At 41.4% G+C, this 22039-nt stretch overlaps 1 protein-coding gene across 4 annotated transcripts; it reads left to right on the top strand.

Annotated features, from left to right (window-relative positions):
- Window positions 1–968: 968 nt before the first annotated feature.
- On the top strand, window positions 969–21235 carry LOC121176828. Of its 4 annotated transcripts, XM_041030917.1 has the most exons (12): window positions 1037–1085; window positions 4223–4299; window positions 13090–14540; window positions 15100–15332; window positions 16273–16472; window positions 16783–16943; window positions 17306–17409; window positions 17655–17715; window positions 18926–19014; window positions 19811–19930; window positions 20267–20367; window positions 20510–21235. In XM_041030917.1, the coding sequence occupies exons 3-12, from the start codon at window positions 13118–13120 to the stop codon at window positions 21039–21041; spliced, it is 3024 nt and encodes a 1007-aa protein (XP_040886851.1). In that variant the 5' UTR covers window positions 1037–1085; window positions 4223–4299; window positions 13090–13117; the 3' UTR covers window positions 21042–21235. The 4 variants fall into 4 exon arrangements, with proteins under 4 accessions (XP_040886850.1, XP_040886851.1, XP_040886849.1 ...); XM_041030916.1 differs by lacking the exon at window positions 4223–4299 and having other exon boundaries at window positions 969–1085; XM_041030915.1 differs by lacking the exons at window positions 1037–1085; window positions 4223–4299 and adding an exon at window positions 2349–2422.
- The last annotated feature ends 804 nt before the right edge of the window (window positions 21236–22039 follow it).

Raw genomic sequence — 22039 nt, 5'->3', positions numbered from 1 at the left:
TTTGAGGTTCGGTGCCTTGCTCAAGCGTAGTTGGACAGAGAGGAGAGAAACACTCATTTACCTTGTTTTTGAACTAGCTTTCTCTTCTGCCTTTTATCAGTGACGATAAAATTGTTGGTCTGTTGCATGTCAGTGATTCAGAACATAGCTGCACTGTCGCCCCTGTTCACTCTTATCAGGAATGAATTAACCACGTCAGGGGGCCCCGGAGCTGTTGGACACTTATTCTGCTATGGTTTTATAACAGCAAATCAAATTTACAAAATATCAGAACCAGCTTCAGAACAACTTTGGCTAAATGACTTGTGAAAACCACTGAAGTGGAGGACAAACCTGAGGAGTTTAGAAAAATGTGTTTTTTTCTTCTTTTGGAAAAAGCAGGTATCATTTCAAATGACAGTTCTCACTCTTCGTCAGACAGTTCTCAGAGGATCGATCTAGACTGGCTTCTGCGTAGAGCTGTTTTCTTGTCTTGAATTCTTGTATTAGAGCTTTTGGTTTTCTGTGTTTTGTCACATTGAATACTCTTCATTATACTCGCAAAGTATTCTTGTGGTATCACCATATTCTGTGTTCTGTTTTATTTTATGGCAAAGGTACCAACTGTGAAAAAAAAAAACATATGCTAACCCTGACCCCGTTTCTCTCTCCATGTGCATTGTGCTTGGTTTGAACAGTACATGGCCCCAGATTTGATGTGTAGTCATTTATTTAAGTGCAAATTAACTTAGGAATATACAAAACAGAAATAATTCATGTTTTGACGCTGGCTTTTGACAGCAAAAGCTCATCCTTAAAGCCATTGTTTGACATCTTTGGCAAATGTGCTCATTCACTTCCTTGTGAAAAGTTAGATGAGAGTTAGCACTCTGATCATCTCTTTGTTCAAGGGAAGGCTACAGCCAGTTAGCTTAGCTTAGTGAAGTGACTCTGTGTAAAGTAAAAAATCTGCTTCACATATTATCAACAGAGACCACTGGAACCTGAGGGAAAACCCACCTGACCCCAGTCCAGCCCACCTTCTGTGCCCACCGCTCCTGCTAACTGCTTCTCTGTGAGCCCAACACTGGAGCCTTTTTCTCAAGGTATGTCCATTAAAATGCAGTAAAAGTGTATATTTCTCAGGGAATAAGGATACTTAAACTAAGGATACTTTAAAGAATACTTTCACATTTAGTTTAGAAATAGGTGAGAATATTAGCATGAGGAGCTGATATCTTTAGCATAGCATAAAGACTGGAAAACAGCTAACCTGTCTGTGTCCAACAGAATCTCCCTACCAGCACCTCTAAAGCTCGGTTAATAACACAGTATGTCCTCTTTGTCTAAATGTTTGAAAAACTGAGGTGGAAAAAGGACAATTACAGTTTCATGGCATGTTATATGCCAGACTATTTATGGTTATACAGATTTAACAAATTGGATATAGTGTGTTAGTAGGGAGGTTTAGTTACTTCTAAACTGAGCTAGGCTAGCTGTTTCCCTCATGCCCCCAGTGTGTGTGCTAAGCTAAGCTAACTACCTGCTGGCTGCAGCTTCATACCTACTGGGCAAACCACTTTCTAATTATCAATGTGACATGATGGGTATGAGTATATACCGTATGCATTGTGTGGTTCTATGTGTATGTGTGTGTATAACATTAAGATGTCTGTATGTGTGTGTGTGGCCCTTTAAAAACATACAGACAATAAGAGAAAATGAGGGATGAGAGGGTAGAAAAAAACACCTATTCAAACTGAAAGTGTGTGTATGTGTGCATGTATGTGTGTGTATGTGTGAGGTTGAAGCCACACGCTTGGGTGTTTTTCTCTTGTTTCCAGCATCACTATGACACAGCTTGACACACACACATTCTTGTCTCATAATAGTTGTGAGACACTCCTTGACACACTGCATTCCCTAACCCTTTACCCCAAACTTAACCATCTCAACTAAGTGCCTCACCCCAGCCCTTACCCTAACCCTAATCTAAACCTGATTCTAACCTGAACCATTAAACCAACCCTCAAACAGCCCCTTGACGTTGTGAGGACCAGCCAAAATGTCCTCACAATGCTAAAATGTCCTTACAACAAAGATTTCAAACCAAAATCTCTCCACACAGCCATAGAACACACACACAGTGGTGTTATGGCAAGGTGGATGACAGGCTGAAAGATCGACTGAAAGAGTGATAGTGGCCGATCATCTTCGGTGAAACTACATCTCTCTCTCTCTCTCTCTCTCTCTCTCTCTCTCTCTCTCTCTCTCTCTCTCTCTCTCTTTCTCTCTTTCTCTCTCTCTCTCTCTCTCTCTGGTTCACTGTCTCTCTCTTTCTCCTCCCCCTTTCTCACACACATGTGTACCTACCAGCAGACCATACACACATGCATTTCACTGCCACACTGACACATCTCTCCCCGTAATGACAAACTAACAGGTGAGAATACCTTTTGGTTCTAATTCCAATTTTGTTTGTTTGTTTGTTTGTTTAAGTAGGACACTATAAGGCTGGAGTTTTTTAGAATAAGTTTAGTATAAGTTTAACTTATCAGGGACTCAGCATTAGCATTACTAGCATACTCACACTCTTCTAAAACAGTCTTGTTTGTCTGGCATCATTTAACTGTTATCCAAGGGAGCCATGTTTTTACCAGCTTAGCCAGTAACGTTCACATTGAAGGAGGTTTCAATTTTAGGGATTTCATGGGTTAAATGATTAGATTTGTACGTTGCTTTGGGTAAATTGGTGCATCAATAATCGGTGCATGAATAAATGTAAATGAAGATAAATTAAGTTAAAATTCTGGGATGTTAGAAAAATATTCATAATGTCTGATACATTTATTGTACTTAGACAAATCTCAGTTCATTTACAGTGCTTTTTTACATTACCTGAAGTGAAATTTGCCCAATCATTCTACCGAGTTTTAATCTGAAAGTCCAAGTTTCTGTCGATTATGTAATAAAACATAATGCTGAGTCCATGTGCAGCAAATGCTTCAGGAAGATGTCTATTGTACAAGGAGTTACAAAATCTTTTTTTTTTTTTCTACCAGGGCAGACTGAGCCTCAGCAGTACTTGTAGCGTTTCTCTGTTGTTACCCGCAACATGTTGGTGTTTACAGCGGTCATGCTCTCACAAAGAAACTCTTAAAACCACACGCTTGACTTTGTTGACGGTGAACACTTTGTAGAGATATAATAATATGATAAACCAGGGCCTGAATGTACTGGCGTCTCAGACACAGTGACATGCATTAAGGTTATCATCTTGCTGGGATATGTCAGCAAAAAGGCCCCAGACATAATGTGAGGTCTTGGATGTGACCATAGCAGCCATTAATTTGCTAAGCTTTGATAATAGTGTGAATCTACGCTACGTTAGCAGTTCATTTACTACAACTAATTAATACTCATATAACCTCCCTGTGATAACTCCTGGTGTAATGAAGGCTGTAACGGTCAGTTTGTGTTAAAACTCTTTTACAGAGGTGGTGACTCAACTTCACTGTCATTTAGGAGGCAGCACTTCATGGTGCGGTTGTACTGTGTTGTTGAGGTGTTCCTAATTTTAATCTGTCCCGGCTGATTTAAATAAAGGGGGCAAAACATTAGAAGAGAGGTTTGTATTGTTGTTGCTATTTTTGTCATCTGCCGATTTTGTGACCTCCTTTGACATCTGGAGACAGAACGGGGACAACAAACCGCTTTTGTGTCTTAGGCTGTGAAACTTCGGCGTCTGTGCCAACGGAGGCTCCAGACAAACAACATTTGTCTTGAACGTTACCAGATTTTTCAACGTGAATCGGAAACTAGTCGAGTTGTTTTTGTCGTTTCAGCTGTATTCATCTTTTAATGGCTTTCGTAACAGAGTCATGGGCTTCCACACTAGCTGGAAGAAGGGGTGAAATGAGGAAACGGAAGAAGACTGCAGTAGGTTTCAGTGCGTTTCAGTCTTATCCAGAGACAAAGATCAAGGACAATTCAGAGGAATATTCTACCATTCACTGTTACATTTGGGGACCTGATATATAATGTCTATAAGAGGCATTCAACGTGCTCCAACAGAATAAACACAAACTAATTGAAAACATGGGAACTAACCCCTTCAAGCACTGCCACTAACAGCATAGGATCATTTGACAGCAGAAACAGACTGAAGTCTTTTTGTGGATGTCTCTGTGTTAGATTTAAATATCTTGACGCTACAAATTTTCCCTGTTCTTCTTTGCAAAAGTGCCCAGGCTCTGTTAAGCAGCATCTGGGGCCGTGAGTGAACAGCAGTTTCTGCCACATCTCCTGGACCGGACTGAGGTCTGAATTTTGACTCGGCCGCTGAACGACATTAGCGTGTCATTTCTCATTTTTGTCTGTGTGGCTTTGGCTTTATGTTTAGCTTTCCAGGGAGCTCGCTGCAGAGAGGCATCCCCACAAGCATGACGCCGCTACACGTCGCCTCAGAGAGGATAGTGTGTGTTTCTGCTGATGTGTTTGGCATCTGGTATGGTGGCCTGAAAGCTAAATTTTAGGCCCATCAGGCCATAAAACCTCTTTCCAGTGTGTTTCCCATGCATGTTCTGATGAACGCTACCTCAGATGTCATGTGACGCTTTTTTAACAGTGGTTTTTCGCTTTGCCATAAAGCTGTGGCTGGTAAAGCATCCGGAAAACAGTTGTTGTGTGCAGTGTCTCCCTTGTCGACTATGGAAACCTCTAACTACCTCGCAGTGTTGCTGGTCTCTTCATGGCCTCCCTCTCTGTTTAGCTTTCCACACAGACGTCAGTATTTGCGGATAGTCAGTTAGGGCGTATCAACGCCTTGAAAATATTCTTGTCTTCTTCTTCTGATTGGTATTTCTTTAGTGCAGATGAGCCTACAATGTTTTTCTTTTATCTCAGTGCTGTAGATTTTGCAAGGTAATGGCGTGCGTGCAACCTAAAATCACTCGTCACAGCCTGAATGCACACAAAAGATCTTCAGCTCTGATCACTCAGCTGCACCCATGATGATTTCGGTGTGTGAAATTAAAGTGGTAAATATCTGCAGAATCCATTACTTCGTGCTTTATTTTTTCACGTAATTGAAATGAGTTTGTAGCAGTTAGTTTTCACTTCAACAAACTATAAAAAATTCAAAGTAAAGTAGTAAAAAAAAAAGGTATTTATTATTGTAGTTATATAAGCATCAAACTCACTCTGAAGACTAAAACTACATCAGCAGGAAAATGCTACAGAATAAGAGGTAAAAGAATAATCCATTACATTAATGTATTATTAAAACATTCATCTAATTAGCAGCAGACAGAATGTGAGTAGATGTGAATACATGGTGCTTTGCCTTCCCACTCTTTATCATAATTAAAATGAATACACTGATTTCTGCCTCATCACCGCTTGCTCACTAGCTTTCAAGAGTGGTCAGGCTGATAATCATGTGTTGACACTGTCATCAAACAAATCCTTAAGAAAACAGAGACATTCCTCTGAGCTGAGTTTGGTGCCGTGCGTTTGGAAAGATTAGCGCTTTAACATTCAGGAAAATTTCCAGGATAGTCTGATAATTTATTGGAACGAGTGCAGCTATATTTTTCAGTAAAATTACTTTTTCAGTATTTTGTTGGCTTTTACTGTGGAATAATGTTAATGGCAAAAAGCTTTAAGTTCACCTGGAAGTTTTGTGTTTATGTGAGATACAATTAAACTCCTGATGGGGAAAGGGGTTATGATAATTGCATGGCCTCATATGATGGATATGCTAGTAATAATAGCAGAGATTAAAACTTGTAGAAATATAATAATAATAATAATGATAAAATATTTTGGAATTGATTTATCCCAAGCGAAGTGACGAAGATGTGTTGTAACTTTCATCGCTGACACTGGCCATTTCCCTCTGAGGAATAATGCAACTGAAATTTATTTTATTCTGAAAAATATGTTTAATGATACATCAGCAGCAAATTCAACACTTATACTAATCGTAATGTAGTAATATAGTGTATTCTTAATCCATTTTTACAAATGCAAAAATACATTAGTATAGTTTTGTGTATTTTCTTGCAATACCGCAAATCGTAATCCATTATTAGTTTGAATGCTGTGAAATGAATGGATCCCTCTAATGGTGAAATTAATTCCATTCATTGTATTTATTCCTAAAATCTTCTTCAAAGGACAATATGCTGATTACTTCTTTTAATTCACCTTCAGCTGACCCCTGTGACCTTTATCATAATGGATTATTGTATTCAGAAGAAAACTGAAATTTAGTCATTCGCAGTTACATGCACAATAAGTGAGACTCACAACTGTTGGTATTTCCTACATAAATACAGATATAATACAGTAATTAAGAGCATCATATTGTCGGTATTATGTTGTACCGGCAGTGACCCAGGTTTTCTGGTTTTGTTTGATTGGTTTGATCAGACTTAATCATAATGTTGTTACCGATTTTAGCCAAATATATGGATCGGATCGTAAAGTTAGTCTGCGTTGTATTGTGTATGACGTTTTTTTTTTTTTTTGTCTCTCTCAGACCGAGCTTGTTAACTTTCATAGACCTTAAAAAGTTAACTTCAGGGGCCTGTTTTGGTCGATCAGTGCTCTCCATGTCATTAACACCAGAGTCTGTAGGATTACTGCTTCAGAGCTATGCACTATGTCGACAACTTTACCCAAACAGAGTCTAAAATGTCCCTTAATGTCCACCGTAGAACCACATATGAGGCAATTGATGCTATTGCGTCACTCCACAAGTCACTGTAATCTGAGTATGTTACCGCATTTTTGCAAACACTATTAGGCGTTGTACTGTAAAAAGTTATCCTGTGGTTCAGACTGAAATCCCAAATTTTCAATGAAAGAAGCCTGAAGCGTCTCTAGAAGTCAGTCGCATTGTGGGCACGCGTGCAGACGGCAGGGTCTGAACGTTTTTCTGGCCTGTGATCTTTTCAGCTGTAAAAACTCTTGTTACCCCGACAACAGACGAACTGTCATTCGCAGGCAGCTTTTATTCCTTCCTAAGAGCACAGAGGGAGCAAAATGCATTGAAAGGAAAATATGCTATATTTCCAACCTTATTATTTTTTAGTTAAAATACATCAAATACTAATTCGGCAGTTTTAGAATTTTTCTCCAACTCTTTCTCTGTATAAAGTAAACCTGCCTTGGGGTCCCAGGACCAAAGTTGTGAATTGCTGGTGTGTGTGGCTGCACATGGTTTGCATGTGTGTATAAATACTAATCTCACTGACAAATCCACAACCAAAAACCATAGATCGGACACAGAACTTGCACTGCATTGAATCTTAGCACAAATCTTAATTCTATGTGACTGTATAGTTTAGGAGCACTTTCTGTGCACTGTTAGCTCTTAATTAATAGACTGCTACTGCACTGTCTCACTGTGTTTTAGACTTACTGATGTCTTTAAGGCACTCGTCATGACTGTTTTTCGAAAATGGCTAACAAATTGAGATTATTTTGAGATAGGAATACTCATTATTTTGAGTAAATTTATGAATTTATTGAGACAGAGTTGCCTTTTAGCTGCAAATGTTTGTAAAAAATGGCATTAAAAGAAAAGTCTACCTTTTAGAAAAATCTCTCTTTCACTTACTCCATGTGTGATGTGCAATTTGGTAGCAGTTTCGCTTCTGTGTGTTCAGTATTCGACGTACACCGTCGTGCTTTATAGGTTATGTTGCACTTTCTCGTATCGTCCATTACACATACACCTACAGCGCCAGCGTGGACCGTTGTCACATAATAACAAGGTTATCGAGAGCGAATGAGCTTATCCTGCGATCCCTGTGGCACAATTAAATATGTGCTGGCTGCTGAAAAAAGCCTAAGTTTAGTGAAATAGCCTGTTTTGTGTTGTGTGATGCACAATGTTTTGCACTGTTCCGCGGCTTAATTTCTCTCTTGTCCATTCAGTTCCTCACTTCCCGCCAGTGAACTCTTTTTATTTTTTTCAACGGAAGACAGGTGGAGAGACGGCTCGGAGAAAAAAAAAAAGAGCTGAGAGAAAAAGTCCAGAAGCGCTTGTCTCTTTCCCCCTCCTCTGCTCCGGCAGGTTTTTATGTTGAATTTGAGAGAAAACTAGAGAAGCGTCTCCCCCGTACGTACTCCTCTGCACTCCCCCTCTATCCTCTCACATCCTTTCATTCACACATTTTTCGTTCGGCTCTTTTCTCAAGGTTTCGTGCACATACAAACACGAATGTATGCAAATGAATACACACAGCAAACACAGGCGAATTAGCAGACCGTGTCAAAAATCACTGAAATAAAGAAGGTAGAAGGTGCTGATTTTTAGATGCAGAGACCAAAGCGATCCAAAAAGAAGGTTCTTTAATACAAGAGGCTTTCACTTTAGGCATTTTAAAAGCCAAACGTAACGGCATACTGAAGTGCAGAACTAAGCTTCAGTTTTTATTCCGTAAAATTCTTATTTCATTATATTGCTATTGCTCAGTTTTTATGATGCCTTTTCTTACCAGAGCTTAGTTGATTGAATGTCTTTGAAGGACATAATTCTGTCCTACGTGACTAAATTGTAATGAGATGGATTAAACCCCCACCCAACAGGGAGTTTTAAGGTGACGCTAAGTCAAATTCAACAAAATAATTCCCATGTTGGATGAGCATGAGCAGTGTAAAACGCTCTCACTCCCTGTCACTGTGCATTTTCTGTGAATCTGACTAATTTTGGTAAAAAATCTGGGACAGTAGAATCTCACTCTCCACTGTCAGTCAGTTGCATTTTGTTTGATTGCACATTAAAGACAGTAAACAAGCAATCAATCATCTTTCAACCTCTCGATTGCTACCCACAGCAATTTAAAGATGACTCAGATATCAACGTTTAAAATATGTTTTATATAAGCTGGCAGATGTTTCATATCTTTGCATCGACCTTGGAGACTTCCAGTTTACAGCTGCATGAAATGTAATGTAATGTCGTGATATCCGTCACATCTGTACAACTGCACAGATGTAAAATATTGACAAAATATTGGCAGACATTATCATCATGCTAATATTGAGGTTATTGAGTCAGAGAAGCTGTGAAGTCACCACATCATTATCTATTGTGCGTGTTAGTGCTGAGGTTTCCAGAGATCTATTCACACTGTACAAGTGACCTCACAATTAACATGATCACACACACACACACACACACACATATTTGATCCTTTCCTCATTGTCCACTCTCATGTTACTTATCATAAGATTCCATGTGCTGCTTCTAACTGTTACTGTTAATGTAATTACAGATCAGATATTCCAAAGACTGACGGGTGAACATATTTAGGGACTGAATCACATGTTACCCAAACGGGGACCAATTTCACAAAAGCAATTTGCGAGCACAGGTCGCACGTAGATCGAAAATGGTGGCAGTTTGGTGAGTGACAGCTGTTTGTTCCACAAACAACCGTCACTCACAAATTGCACACGGATTTTCCCGACAGGGTCCCGCCTGCTCATGCATGTGCAGTAAATGGTGTTTGTTTCGATGAGTGAATTGTGTGATTTTGGGCAAGAAGAAAAAGATTGCACACCAGCTGCAAATCGACGCTCGCACGTTTCCGATTTGATTAAATAGGTGCCAGGACTGACTGAATGGACAGCGAGGCATCAACTCAACCAGGCGCAGAATTTGTAGAAGAAGTTCTCATAGCACAGTGAAAATTAATGTTAAATAGCAGTTTTGTAGATTTGAACTGTTATCAGACAGATCTTTGTGTCTACGATGCATCAAAAACCGACAAATGCTGTCATCTTTGATAAAATATTTACAGTTTTCCCGATGTAGAAAGTGATAAAGTAGATGAACTCAAATGCTATATGTAAAATTCAGAGGCACTAACCCTTTTGAATTGATTTCCATTTTGCCAGATATACATTTATGTTTATAATGACCTTTATTGAGTATAGTGTATAGATAAGTATATATGGTATTCCACATTGTACATGTACGTGTACTCCACTACATTCCGGAGGGAAAATTTATATTTTTCTCCACAAATTACCTCGGAGATAACAATGTCACAGAAGACACCCACAGGACATGATCATTTCTTTTGTGTTTTTTAAAACCAAAATCACAGAAGTGTGTGCAGCAGTTAGACCCCACATGATGCTGGACCACATACAACCTGGAAAACAGTGCCAACAGTTTAACAAATGACTGATTTGCAACTCTTCGGAATGAGTTTTATTACTGGTCAGACTTCAAAGCCACAGGTCTTTTGGACTTTTAATGGTGTATTTTTATATTGTAGTTCTGCTTTTCAGTACTTGTTTCACTACTGACAGTGAGTCAGTCAGAATATTCAGATTCTGAGAGCTGACACAGAAGATTTATTATCACAAATGTTATTTAAACTCCTCTATTGCTCCCTTGTCTTGTCCTTTTTAACATGCCTGGTTGTGTATGTGTGTGCGAGTACGTGTAGCAGCAATAACTGAAGTTGCTCACAGACTTGTGGACCTGTCAGTGGTCGTGTTTGAGGTTGTGTGTGCATGTGTGAGTAGGTGTTTTAAGGTTAGATGACATAACAGGGGTATAAAACAGTAATTTGGCCTGTTAAAGGTGTACCATACAGTATGTGTGTGTGTGGTGGGTGAGTGGGTGGGTGAGTAGGTGGGGCTGCAGGGTGTTTAGAGGGTTCCCTGAACCTCATCGTTTGTCGCCGTCTTCCTTCCTGTTTCATTCTCTCTCACTTCCTGTCAGCTGACTCAGCCAGAGACTCTTGATCTGGTAAACATCTACGCTCCCGCCTCTGCACACGCACTCTCACACATATACACATACTAACAAAACGTACTGTATGTAGCCACACTAAGATGTGCGCATGCACATTCGCCTATACAGAGGTGTTGATGTACAGGCACACACACACGCACACAGAGTTTTGGGCTGAAAAAGACAAATTTAGCACACAGTACGCAGTTACATTATCTTACTATGGTCAACCAAAGGTAGTACTTCTTCATTTATTTATTTAAATGAATAAATGTGTATTTTTGTAATCAAAAGTGTAAAACTAAAATGATTTTAAGTTTTTATACACATCCCTAAGTGTTTTCATAACTCAACCTCAGCATGAGTATCTGGAAAAAGAAAGGAGCCATGGAAAAAGAATTACAAAAAGGATGAGAGAGCAATAAAGGGGGTGGGGCACTAGAAAAGAACAGAAATCTAAACCTAAAAGCAGAGATACATGAAAGGACACAAAAATGGCAGAAATCATAGAGATGAAAAGCAGGCAAAAGAGAGAGAGATCAAAGACAGGACAAGAGCAAACAAAGTTGGGCGCCTGTTGAGAAAGAAAGAAAGACACAGAGCGAGATAAGAACGGGCAAAGAGACGGAAAGAGAGATAGAGAGATGGAGGAGGGGGGCAGAGAGATAAAGATAGCTGAAAGGAGGGAGATCCGTCAGCATTTGTTTCCTCAGGATGTGGTTACCACGACGACGAAAAGGCAGCGAGGCAACATCACTACCCGCTGGTCCCTTCTGACACCTGCAAGTGTGTGTGTAAATGTACGTGTGTTTCAGTGAGAAACTGAGAGAGTAAAGGGGTGTGTGTGTGTGTGTGTGTGTGTGTGTGTGTGTGCGCGTGCGTGTGTGTGTGTGAAAAGGAGAAACCACTGTGTACCAGTGTTTGTGCGTGTCCGTTTTGCTCTAGGTATGTGTCATAGGCTGCGTGTGTGTGTGTGTGTGTGTGTGTGTGTGTGTGTGTGTGTGTGTGTGTGTGTGTGTGTGTGTGTGTGTGTGTGTGTCTGTGTCTGTGTCTGTGTCTGTGTATCTGTGAGTGTGTGTGTGCTCTTAAAGGACATACAACAGAGAGAGGGAGAGAAGAGAGAGAGAGAGAGGACTAAGTGAAAGGTAGAAAATCTGAAGGGGGAAATTATAAGACTCTGCACTCGAGACAGTGGAGAAGGAAAGAGCAAAAAAAGTCAGAAAGTAAGATGAAGAAAACCAGAAGAACAACCAGAGCCCGAAAGCATGAACAACAGAGGACGAACATACGTGAAAAGGAAATTAAGCACCAAGGACTGGTAAAAAGACAACCTCAAAACGTATACAGTGTATCTGTCTTCATCTCATCTTCCTTCGTTCTCTCTCTTTCTGACTCACTCATTGTCCTATTTAGAGCAGAACGTGGTTTCAAGAAAGAAAGAAAGAAGAACCAATGAAGACTTAAAGACTTAATGTTCTCTGTGTGTAAAAGTACTCTTAGTGGATTTCCAAATTGCTGCCTTGCTTGTGAAACAATGTTTTTAATGGAGATTTTATTGTCACTCGCAGTAAAAGCTGAAAACTTAAGAGGTACTTTTACCACACACTCGACCGTGGCAGTTTTTCTTTAATTGTGTTTGTTGGCTTCTCTTTATCATCTTGGGTTGTCCCGCAAAGTCAGTTCGGCACAAGTGTTCATACATTTTATCTTCAGACTAAGTTGTGTACAGGAATTCTCAATCACACCCGATAGTCTTTTTACTCTATTTTCGAGGAGGGGAAATACCAGACAAAACAAACTGGCATCAGTTGAGATGGGCTGTGTTTGCAGAAATGTTTGCGCTATAAACTGCTAACAAGACGTGGAATAAAAACTGGCTCCACTACTTTCTTTAAACCTGCAGAATTAATTCGAGGTAATGACTGACGAATGCGTAGCACAAAATACAGATAGTACTGTGCGTGAGCCCTGTGCAGGCCACTTATGGACAGAGAGATCAAAACTTTTCATAGCTATAATATCAGGAACTGCAGGGTATCAGGTAGAGCACAAAGACCCGAGTCATTGTCTGGTGGATTTACCTGTCTTTGTAGTTAATCCTCTACCTTCACAGAATCTGACTCGTGCATTTTGGTACACTGAAATCTACTGATCTATAAAAATTTCTGAGTGGGTCTAAATACTACATGGATGCACCATGTTTGGTAATAGCTGCGGAATATGGATGGGAATGTGTAACACTGGTTCTCTGTGCTGTTGAGGAGGTGCTAATTAAAGTGCTACTGCTAATGATTTTAAATGTGCTCATTCATACTTAGCACTGTGTCTCTTTCTGTGTCCTTCAGGCACTCTAGCTAAACCCAGCAAGCGATCATGGATGACAGTTCATCTACTCAATCCTTCCCCAACCTCCACCACCATCGACCCCGCCCATCCTTTCACCTCACCTTGCCCAGCCTTCAGAGCCAAGAAGCGGTATACCAGCCTGCCCTGAACTCCCTGGAGCAGTATGGAAACAGAGAGGAAGACTCTACAACGTCTTACCTGACCTCAGGCACCTCTTCTGTGGGAAGAAGGGGGAGCAGTGGGGGTGACAGAGGCTTCCCAAATACAAGTGGTAGCGGTTTGGATGGAACTGCTAGCTTGGGAGGCCATCTTGACAGAGATAGTGGGTTAGGCAGTCATTTTGCTGACACCTGGTATGGTGGTAGCAAAAAAGAGGAAGTTTGGGAAGACGGTGAGAGCGGTGAAAGCCCTGCAGATGATTTTTATAGTAAAGGTGATTGTTACAGGAACGCAAATGATGTTTTTTACACCATTAATTGCGGCAGCGAGGAAGGACCCAGGCGTAAACTCAGAGCAAACTATAATAATTATGCCCAGGCTAGCTGTGAAGCTAAAAGTGAAACTGTTTACAATAGGGAGGCTAACGTTAGCCACTTTACTAAACAAACTACTTCCCACAGCAGAAGTGTTGCAGGAAGCTTTAGTGACAGCAGTGTAGATTATTCCAGGACGGATTCAAGAGCGAGTGATAATTATTTAGGAAGAGAAGAAGAGTACGGTTCCAGCTGTGGCTCAGGTGAGGATCAGCTTCAACCAGCAGAGGTCGAGGGGCCCTGGCTCAGTGTCTCTCCCTCGAGTCAGACCGGAGAGGGCAGGTGGAGAACAGCTGACACCTTTACTTTGGCCTCAGGTTGCCTCCCACAGAGGTCACCCATCACCATCAGCAGTGGGACGTACACTCAGAAACTGGACTCCTTCTCTGAGGCGTTCCTCTCTCAGAGAAAGAGAAGCTTCCCTGTGATTCCCAGTGGAGATTCCTCTGGACAGATCTGGGAATTTGGAATAGGGAGAGGAGAAAGCCCTGGACTGGTCAAGACAAGGAACAGCTGTGCTATTGATTCAGACTTATACTTGCCTCCCTCCTCCTCTTCTTCACCAGCTCACCCCTCTCTTCAATCTTTCCCCTCTCCTCCCACATCGTCTCAGCTCATGTCTTCAGTTCTTAGTCCTCCTCCCACACCTCTACCTCCTCCTTCTCACTCGCCTTCCAAAATGGACTCTCCCAGTGCATTCGGAGGAACTGGACATTCAGTTTCCCAAGGAGGAGAATCACTTGGTACGCTCCAGCTTTTCACTTCCCGCCCTCAGTCCCTCCCTTCTGTCCATTCCCCTGGGATGATATGGAAGTTTCCGCTGCTGTCGCACTGCTTTCCGCAGTCGTCAGGTGACCCCAGCAGCAACGAGGGCAACCTAAGATCTTCCCACGGTGCAGACTACGGCAACATCACAGGTAAGGTATTGTGGGTGTGTTTTTTGTGAATGAAAGTATGATAGTAAGATGAGGAATATGAAACTGATAAGGTTCATCCAGAGTCTGACTTACCTGAGAAAGAAAATATATATATATATTTTCCCCCCTTACAAAAAAAACCACAGGTTAATACCCACATGTAAATTTACGGGACATGTGGGTTTTCGTAGGTGAACTTGTGAAATTTCCCATTTCCCGTATGCAAATCACATTTTCACTTTTCACTTTTCACATTTTGAGAAATAAAACTATTTGTAACAGACATCTTTTGTACTGTTTTACACCACGTGAAAAGTGAAGAAGGTTTTCACATTCTTCAGTGTTTCAGAGTAACAGATTCTGTCAGTGTCGGGTGATGTTTCTGACTTTACGTGTTTTTTTTCCTGTCTCGTTTGGTCTGCTTCATACAAGACGATCGAGCAGTTTTACAGTTTATTGTTAATATCGTGACAATACCACAACTTTTCTCTGCTTTCTATGGTACCTGTCTTCTGCTTTCCCCTTTTTCATTTGTTTCTCTCCGTTGTTATTCTCCCAGCCTCACATGAAATCCTTCAGTCTCCTGAGTCATCACTCCTCACTTCCTCATCCCATCGTTCAGCCCTCCACCCTCCACCCAGAGCCCTCTGTTCCTTGAACACTCCATCCCTCCATCCTCCTCCATCTCACCTTTCCAGCCAGCATTATGAGGCAGCAGAAAAGATAGCTCCCTTCTTGGTGACCCAGAAAGTGAAGAATGGACCAGCGAGTCTGAACCAGCCGCAGCTAAAGGTACCGTATGATACTTCTGTTTTTCCACCAATAGAACAGAAAAAATTGTTTGAGGATGAGCAGTAGCAGTTTTCTCGGGACTGATGTGTCCAGTATAGGTCATAATCATTTGGTTCTCAGGTTGTAAGCTCATTGATATAGCTTGTTCAATATATTTAGCCAGGCAAAAAAAAAAGTATAAGTACAGGCTTTATGACTTATTGTAGAGTTACAGTAAAAAGTAAATAAAAATGTAAAAACGAGACATTGTGCGTTCGGAGCTTTTCCTTTTGAACAACGGCCGCGTTTGAAAAGTCACATTTCCACTCTGAGGTTGCCATATTTGTGTGTTATTGTCGCTCTTCCCTCAACAAAACCCAGGAGACTGGGTAGCAAGGAGCAGAACTTGCCACCGCTGGAGAGGCAGTACAGGCGTAGTGGGCGGATGCTTAAATTGGTTGTTTGTCAAGAAATTACGTTTATTCTAACTGCATTACTGTTTCTAAAACCACAGTCTTAGTAGGGGTTTTTATTTTTAGACATGTTGGATACATACACTGTGTAAACATGACACATTTAGAGTTGGTGAAAGGCATGATTTCTACCCCTGTTTCTTTTTTACCCCGCCTGCTTCCACACTAGGCTGAGTACGTCATGGATATATCTCTGTTGTTGCCCCACAGAAATGAAATTGTTTTGCTTTCATCACCTTACTCTGGAAAAATGGTAAACAGTTTGGCTCAGAATATATTTTTGAGGGCTTGGTGTTTTGAGGACTTCGTGACATCGGCGCAGATTCAATCAAACCACCAAAATAAAAAAAATGTTAGGCCACTTTCTAAATACTTCAGGTTTTTGGATTTTAGTTATACAAATGTTTAATACTTTTCTGGATTTTGCTTTTTAATATGTATTAATCAAAGAATGACAAGAGTAACGCTAGAAAACACTTTGTCAACAGGCCTCTCCAGTCTACACTGGAACTCCATTTCCCAGTATCCTTCACTCCAGCAGCGGTCAGAAGAGGGGCCACTACACCCCACGACCCCTCCTCAATCCGGTCCGCAGGGGGACAGGGCTGTACTGCTCTCTCTCATCTGTCCATCACATAGAGGACAAATCAACATGCAGAGAAGAGAAAGAGGAATGTGGTGTGTTTCGGTGAGTAAAACGCCAAGGAAGATTTAAGAAAAAAGACACCTGACTGCTGAACATCAGTGATCTCGAAAAGAAATGGGGTCATGGTGAGATAGCAATACAGCAACCAAAATAGACTAAAATACAGTATCTCAAGAGTGCCTCAGGAGTGTTACAGTAACAGTTACAGACAGATTTACAGATATTTTGGTACTGAGAAAACACTAACATCAGCATCAGTGGAGTTATTGTTACTCTGAATCTTCTATTGTACTTGTATGTCTATTTTCACATTCACTCTCATTTCTTTCCCTTTGTCTTCCCCTCTTTCCAGGCATGTCAATGTAGGTAATAAGTTCCAGGCAGAGCTTCCTCCGTGCTTCGTGGATGGCGAGAGGTCAGGGCTGTGGTCGCCGGATGAGGAATCCCCCAGGGAACAGCTGCTCTGGAAACCATGGGAGGAACTGGAGAAGAGTGTTGACTTACAAAACCAAGGTAAACAGCATATCCTAAAGGTAGAGTTCCACCACAAAACGTCTTCCTTAGAGCAGCTAAGAGTGATCGCAGGTAAAAATGTGGGTGAATTCTCAGATCTTAAACATCACAAGTAAGTAGGAAACTTTTTTGAGGGATGGCAAATGTCTGACCAAAATCAGGGAGAGGGCCTGGAACTCAGAGGGGAAACGGGGACTGAAGAATAATTTTAGATTTATTGAAGATATACCCTGAAAACATTTAGTAACATAACATTTAGTTTAATTTATTAATGCCAATATGAACTGTTAAAAACTGATTTTCTGTGTGTGTGTGTGTGTGTGTGTGTGTGTGTGTGTGTGTGTGTGTGTGTGCGTGCACAGTGGAGAGGCTATTGTCTGTGTGTAGTTCGAGCTGCCTGCCAGGAGGGGGCAGTAACACAGAGCTGGCTCTGCACTGTCTGCACTACTGCCAGGGGAACACAATGGTAAGCAGCCATGAGGAATATTAACAACTGCCTTTCTTTCTTTATCATTCATTCATTCCATCCTTTTCATCACGCAACAGTTCATCATTTCTTGCCTCCATTCACCTTTACTCACCCACTCTCCTTCTTTTTTTTCCTTTGTTTTCTTTCTTTCTCACTCGTTCATATCCAGTTAATTCTCTTCAGAACCGTTGCATGCCTCATCTGTCTGTTCTTTGCCTCCTCCGTCCCTCTCTCCTGTGCAGGCCACTCTGGAGATGTTGCTGTTTTCAGAGCCCTCACCAACAGGGAACTACCACTACTCTGGTAACCTTTGACCTTTGACCCTTACTCTAACTCTTGGCTATATTATGCCCGTTAAAGGTGCTATGTGCAAGTTTTTGCTGTCACTACTTAGCCAACGTTAACATTAACAGCTGTTTACTAACCAGTCGAGAATAAACATAAACATAATATGAACATAAATAATATAAACATACCCACTGCTAATATGTCTCAGCTGAATCTGAATCAGAGCCCCATTTGTCCAGATTTACATAGTATAACAAGAATGTTCTGGTTTATGAACTAAGTCAGTATCTGATGTATTTTCTAGTTTGAAGACAGATTATCTGTGTGTCTCTCTAACTCGGTGTAATTAAACCAGGGGACAGAAATATGAAGAGAAGTAAAGTGAACTAAAAATTGTTGCAGTGAAGGAAGTTGAGTGTTTCTCAACAACGGTAAACAGTTGTATGAATCTGTATGAAGTGTGAGTCAGCAAAAGTGAAACTGTTCCTGCTGTAGTATAATAGTAGCCTTTGTAAAAGCCCAAACCTCCTGTGACTTTCATCACATGCCTTTCCCTCTCTCTCACTCTCTCTCTCTCACTCTCTTTGGTGCATTTAAATCCGCCAAGAACCATGTAAAGCACAGAGTAGGCATTGTTCTGCACAGTAGTGTCCACTCAGGTGGCTTTGTCCCTGCAGATAGGGAGACTGCTTAAATGTTTGGTTCCCTTGAAAGCAGCTTAACAACATTTAGATGTCTAAATTCCCTGGCATGTCCCAGGTCTCCCCTCCAGGTATTGACCCCAGTGAACCTCTCAAGGTCTCCTCAGCAAATAGCAAACAGCACCCCTCTCCCTGACTGTTTGAAGTTTGCTGAATGATTTCTAACAATGGGTGTGTGTGTGTCCTCAGGCAATATTCATGTCTATTACGTGCAATTTAGCAACTCAGTCACTCCACACACACATCTGTCCACCTTATCAGCTCTACATGTAGGTAAAGGAATGTGCGACATGAAAGTTGTATTGCTCAACCGGACAGTCATTACAATCCACATCTACAAAGTCCTCAGGCTCATTAACTCCTCTGTCTTTCACCAGATGTTGTGGAGCTGCTGCAGAACTTTGCATACTTCAGTGTAATGGCTGCATTACTTGGCAAGTCGTGCATTCCAGGATGACCTGTTGGTATTTGTTTTCATTGTCTGACCTGCCCTCTTTTCCCCTCCCCCTTCTGTCCCCCTGTAGGTAGTGATTTTTGGACAGATGCAGAAAAGAGTGTCTTCAGTACAGCTCTGGGGACTTATGGAAAAGACTTTTCACTTATACAGAAAATGGTATAACACTCAATGTTTACCCTCTCAATGTGTTTTCTGTTTCCAATCTGTCTTTGTCCTAGCCTAAAAGTATGTAACTATATAACTATACACACACACAGAAATTCCAACTATCTCTGCAGTCATTTATATTTTAATTTTGGTGGGTTTTGAAGCATACATCCAGTTTTAACAGCAGTGCTAAAGCTTTACTGATTTATTTTTCCATTTCTCATGACCAAATCAACACATAGACTAGACGACTAATGGAAAGTGAGGTATTCACATTCATTGGGTCCACTAAACCACTCAGCGGCTGTTTATTTTGTGCTCATCTTTGCAGTGTTCATTTTTCTATTTTTATGCAGAACCATTACACAAAGGTGAGGCAGTGTTTCACTAAGGTGCAGCGTGTGCAGTGTTCTTTTCCTTGCGTGCACCTGTTCAGACACTTGGTGACTCACCGTGCACTTCAGTGACCGAGCAGCAGCCTCATCTAAGAACACTGAGAAATTCCAGTTATGATGATGCTTGGAAGCCAGTAAAGACTGATGTCTAGCTTTCACCAGTCTCCAATCATTTACACAACAGCTTACATGTATTAAAACTGTCCCTGTCAACTCATTAACTCCCTTTACAGTCACCTGAAAGCAGCAGTTACTGCACGACTTCCATTTGAATGTCAACCTGATTATGTTTCCTGAAATGTGTTGGCCGGTTTGATGTTTGGAGTCAGGTCAGTTTTTGAGCGTTAAGTACTCAATATGTGTGTGCTTGTGTGTGTGTGTGTGTGTGTGTGTGTGTGTTTGTGTTGCAGGTAAGGACTAAGACAGTGAGCCAGTGTGTTGAGTTTTACTACCTGAGCAAGAAGCTCCTGGACAAGCAGAAGAAACAGGAGGAAGAGAGCAGAGATGGAGAGCTGGAGGGGCAGAAAAGTGTAAGAAACAAGGAGAATCAAGCTGATCAAGGACTACCCTCTGATGTCCCTGATATTTCTGTTTTAGTATCAGCCTTTTGCTTTAGGTCTCATCCTCCCTCTGTCTGTCTTTTCCTGTTGTTGTTGTCCTGTGGTGAATAGTCCGTTCCCCTGACACTCTGTGGGCTGCATCATGCATTATGAGAACAGAATACTGTGCTTGGCATAGGAAAGAACATGGAGTATTTGCGTAGTCTTGTGTAACGAGTTAAATGCGTTACATGGTGATCCAGTGTGGAATGCAGCTCAGTAAGGCAATCACAGCATGGTGGCTTACAATTGGTCCTGTTTTCACAGGTGACACCCATCTGTCAGCCAATGGACAGACAGTTTGGGCTGGAAGAGGCGGTTCCTGTGCCCTCATTGGCCAGCTTCTTCCCCTGCAAGCTGTGTGGCAAGTGAGTAGGACCAGTCACAACAGAGGAAGCACAAACACACACAACTTTCTCTGTGTTTGGCTCCCGGGCGAGCCAACAGATGGTTTTGATTTTCGAGTCTTCTTTTCATTTCTGTCTTTCTCTTTCCGCTTTCACTCTCCAGAATGTTCTACAAAATCAAGTCCCGTAACGCGCACATGAAGATCCACCGCCAGCCCCAGGAGGACTGGACCGACAGGCGGCTGCAGCAACATATCCTCACCCAGCGTCTGGCCTTAAGTCGTACAACCAACCTCATGCCCACCTCAGGCAGTAACCTGCTCCCACCTCAGCCTCCGGCTCTGACCTTTTCCTGCTCTGGCCTTGCTGGAACATTGAGCAGCAACAGCAATTCAGACAGTATCCTCAACTCTGTAACCAATAGCAACACGATCACTCCCAGCAATGCCAGTGTCCTAGATCCCAGCACTGCAGTAACATACAGCAGCACTGCTGCTTCAAACTCTCCTGTAATCACCAACATTGATGCGAGTGACTCAAATCAAAGAGAGCCCACCACACTGTTACCTTTCCACCCACCATGGGGCTCATTCGGACACAGCCCCAACCCTACTGCCTTCTTCTGCAGCACAGAGGGGAAAGAGCATATAGGAGCTGGGACAGTGGGGGGGAAAGAGCCAATCAACTGGCAGTAGTGTTTAAGTGTCAAAAAAGCCTCAATACCACTGAGGTCTGAGATTTCAAAGTGAAATTCAAACTTTTTTTTTTTTAAATTCAAACATTGCATTTTCAAACACGTTAAGACAACATTGATTTTTTTTGTTGTAAATTGTGTAACATATTTAAATGTTTCTCATGAATTTGAAATTTGAATAAAATTTGTAGCCTAGTCATTGTTTTTGACTTCACTAAAACCAACAACTTGTTGCATTTACACAGATCAAACAAATGACATATGTTATCAGTGTTATTAGTGATCTGCTGAGGTGCTGGTGGGCACCTCACAAAGATAGACACCCAAGAGCACTCTCACACATATCCACAAAGACAGACATACACACAGCTTGTTGAAAGGTTTTGATATAACACCATAATGGGCTAATATTGACCTTGGTAGCGCATCTCCTCTCTTATTGCTGTCTGAGTGCCCAGAATTGTCCTGTTGATGGTTAACTACAGAGACCGTGTGTGTGTGTGTGTGTGTGTGTGTGCGCAGCACCTGTGTGGTGCAGGTCAACTAAATTCAGCTTGAGGTTGATCTAAAATTAAACTTATAAACATAAATGCGTTTGTGGGATGACACCAACATCTTCTTATAGCTTTGCCAAGAACTAAATGACTAAATCTTCCATTGAGATTGTTTATCTCTCGCAGATATACATCAATTTTCATACGAACTGCAGAGACTATGCCCTTTATTCTCTGTCACCATGTGTACACCTCCGCTGATTAGGTTACTTATCTATCTAGTGGCTCAGTTACGTTTCTCAAGGCAGTGCGTATTCTTTGGTTTCATATCTTCATGAATGTTACTGCCACTACACCAGTGATAACAGTGTTTGTATGGGGGTGTGAATGGTATTTATATTTGTTTAGGTATATATATAATGGACCGTATGTCCTTCTAGTTATCCTTGTTAAAGTAAACCTCTGAGTATATATGCCCTCAGGTGTCTGAGTGCATGGATGTGCG

Source organism: Toxotes jaculatrix, chromosome 23 (assembly GCF_017976425.1).
Source record: "Toxotes jaculatrix isolate fToxJac2 chromosome 23, fToxJac2.pri, whole genome shotgun sequence".
Lineage (NCBI taxonomy): Eukaryota > Metazoa > Chordata > Actinopteri > Toxotidae > Toxotes > Toxotes jaculatrix.
The sequence above is the reverse complement of the archived record's forward strand: the minus strand, read 5'-3'. Positions and strand labels throughout refer to the sequence as shown.

What these genes read in the sequence shown, in the direction of transcription:
- LOC121176828 (XM_041030916.1), top strand. Translation starts at nt 13,118, where the DNA reads ATGGATGACAGTTCATCTACTCAATCCTTCCCCAACCTCCACCACCAT. An exon ending in TGAACCAGCCGCAGCTAAAG is followed by an intron (nt 15,333 to 16,272) that starts GTACCGTATGAT and finishes CTTTGTCAACAG; the next exon opens with GCCTCTCCAGTCTACACTGG. An exon ending in AGCTGGAGGGGCAGAAAAGT is followed by an intron (nt 19,931 to 20,266) that starts GTAAGAAACAAG and finishes CTGTTTTCACAG; the next exon opens with GTGACACCCATCTGTCAGCC.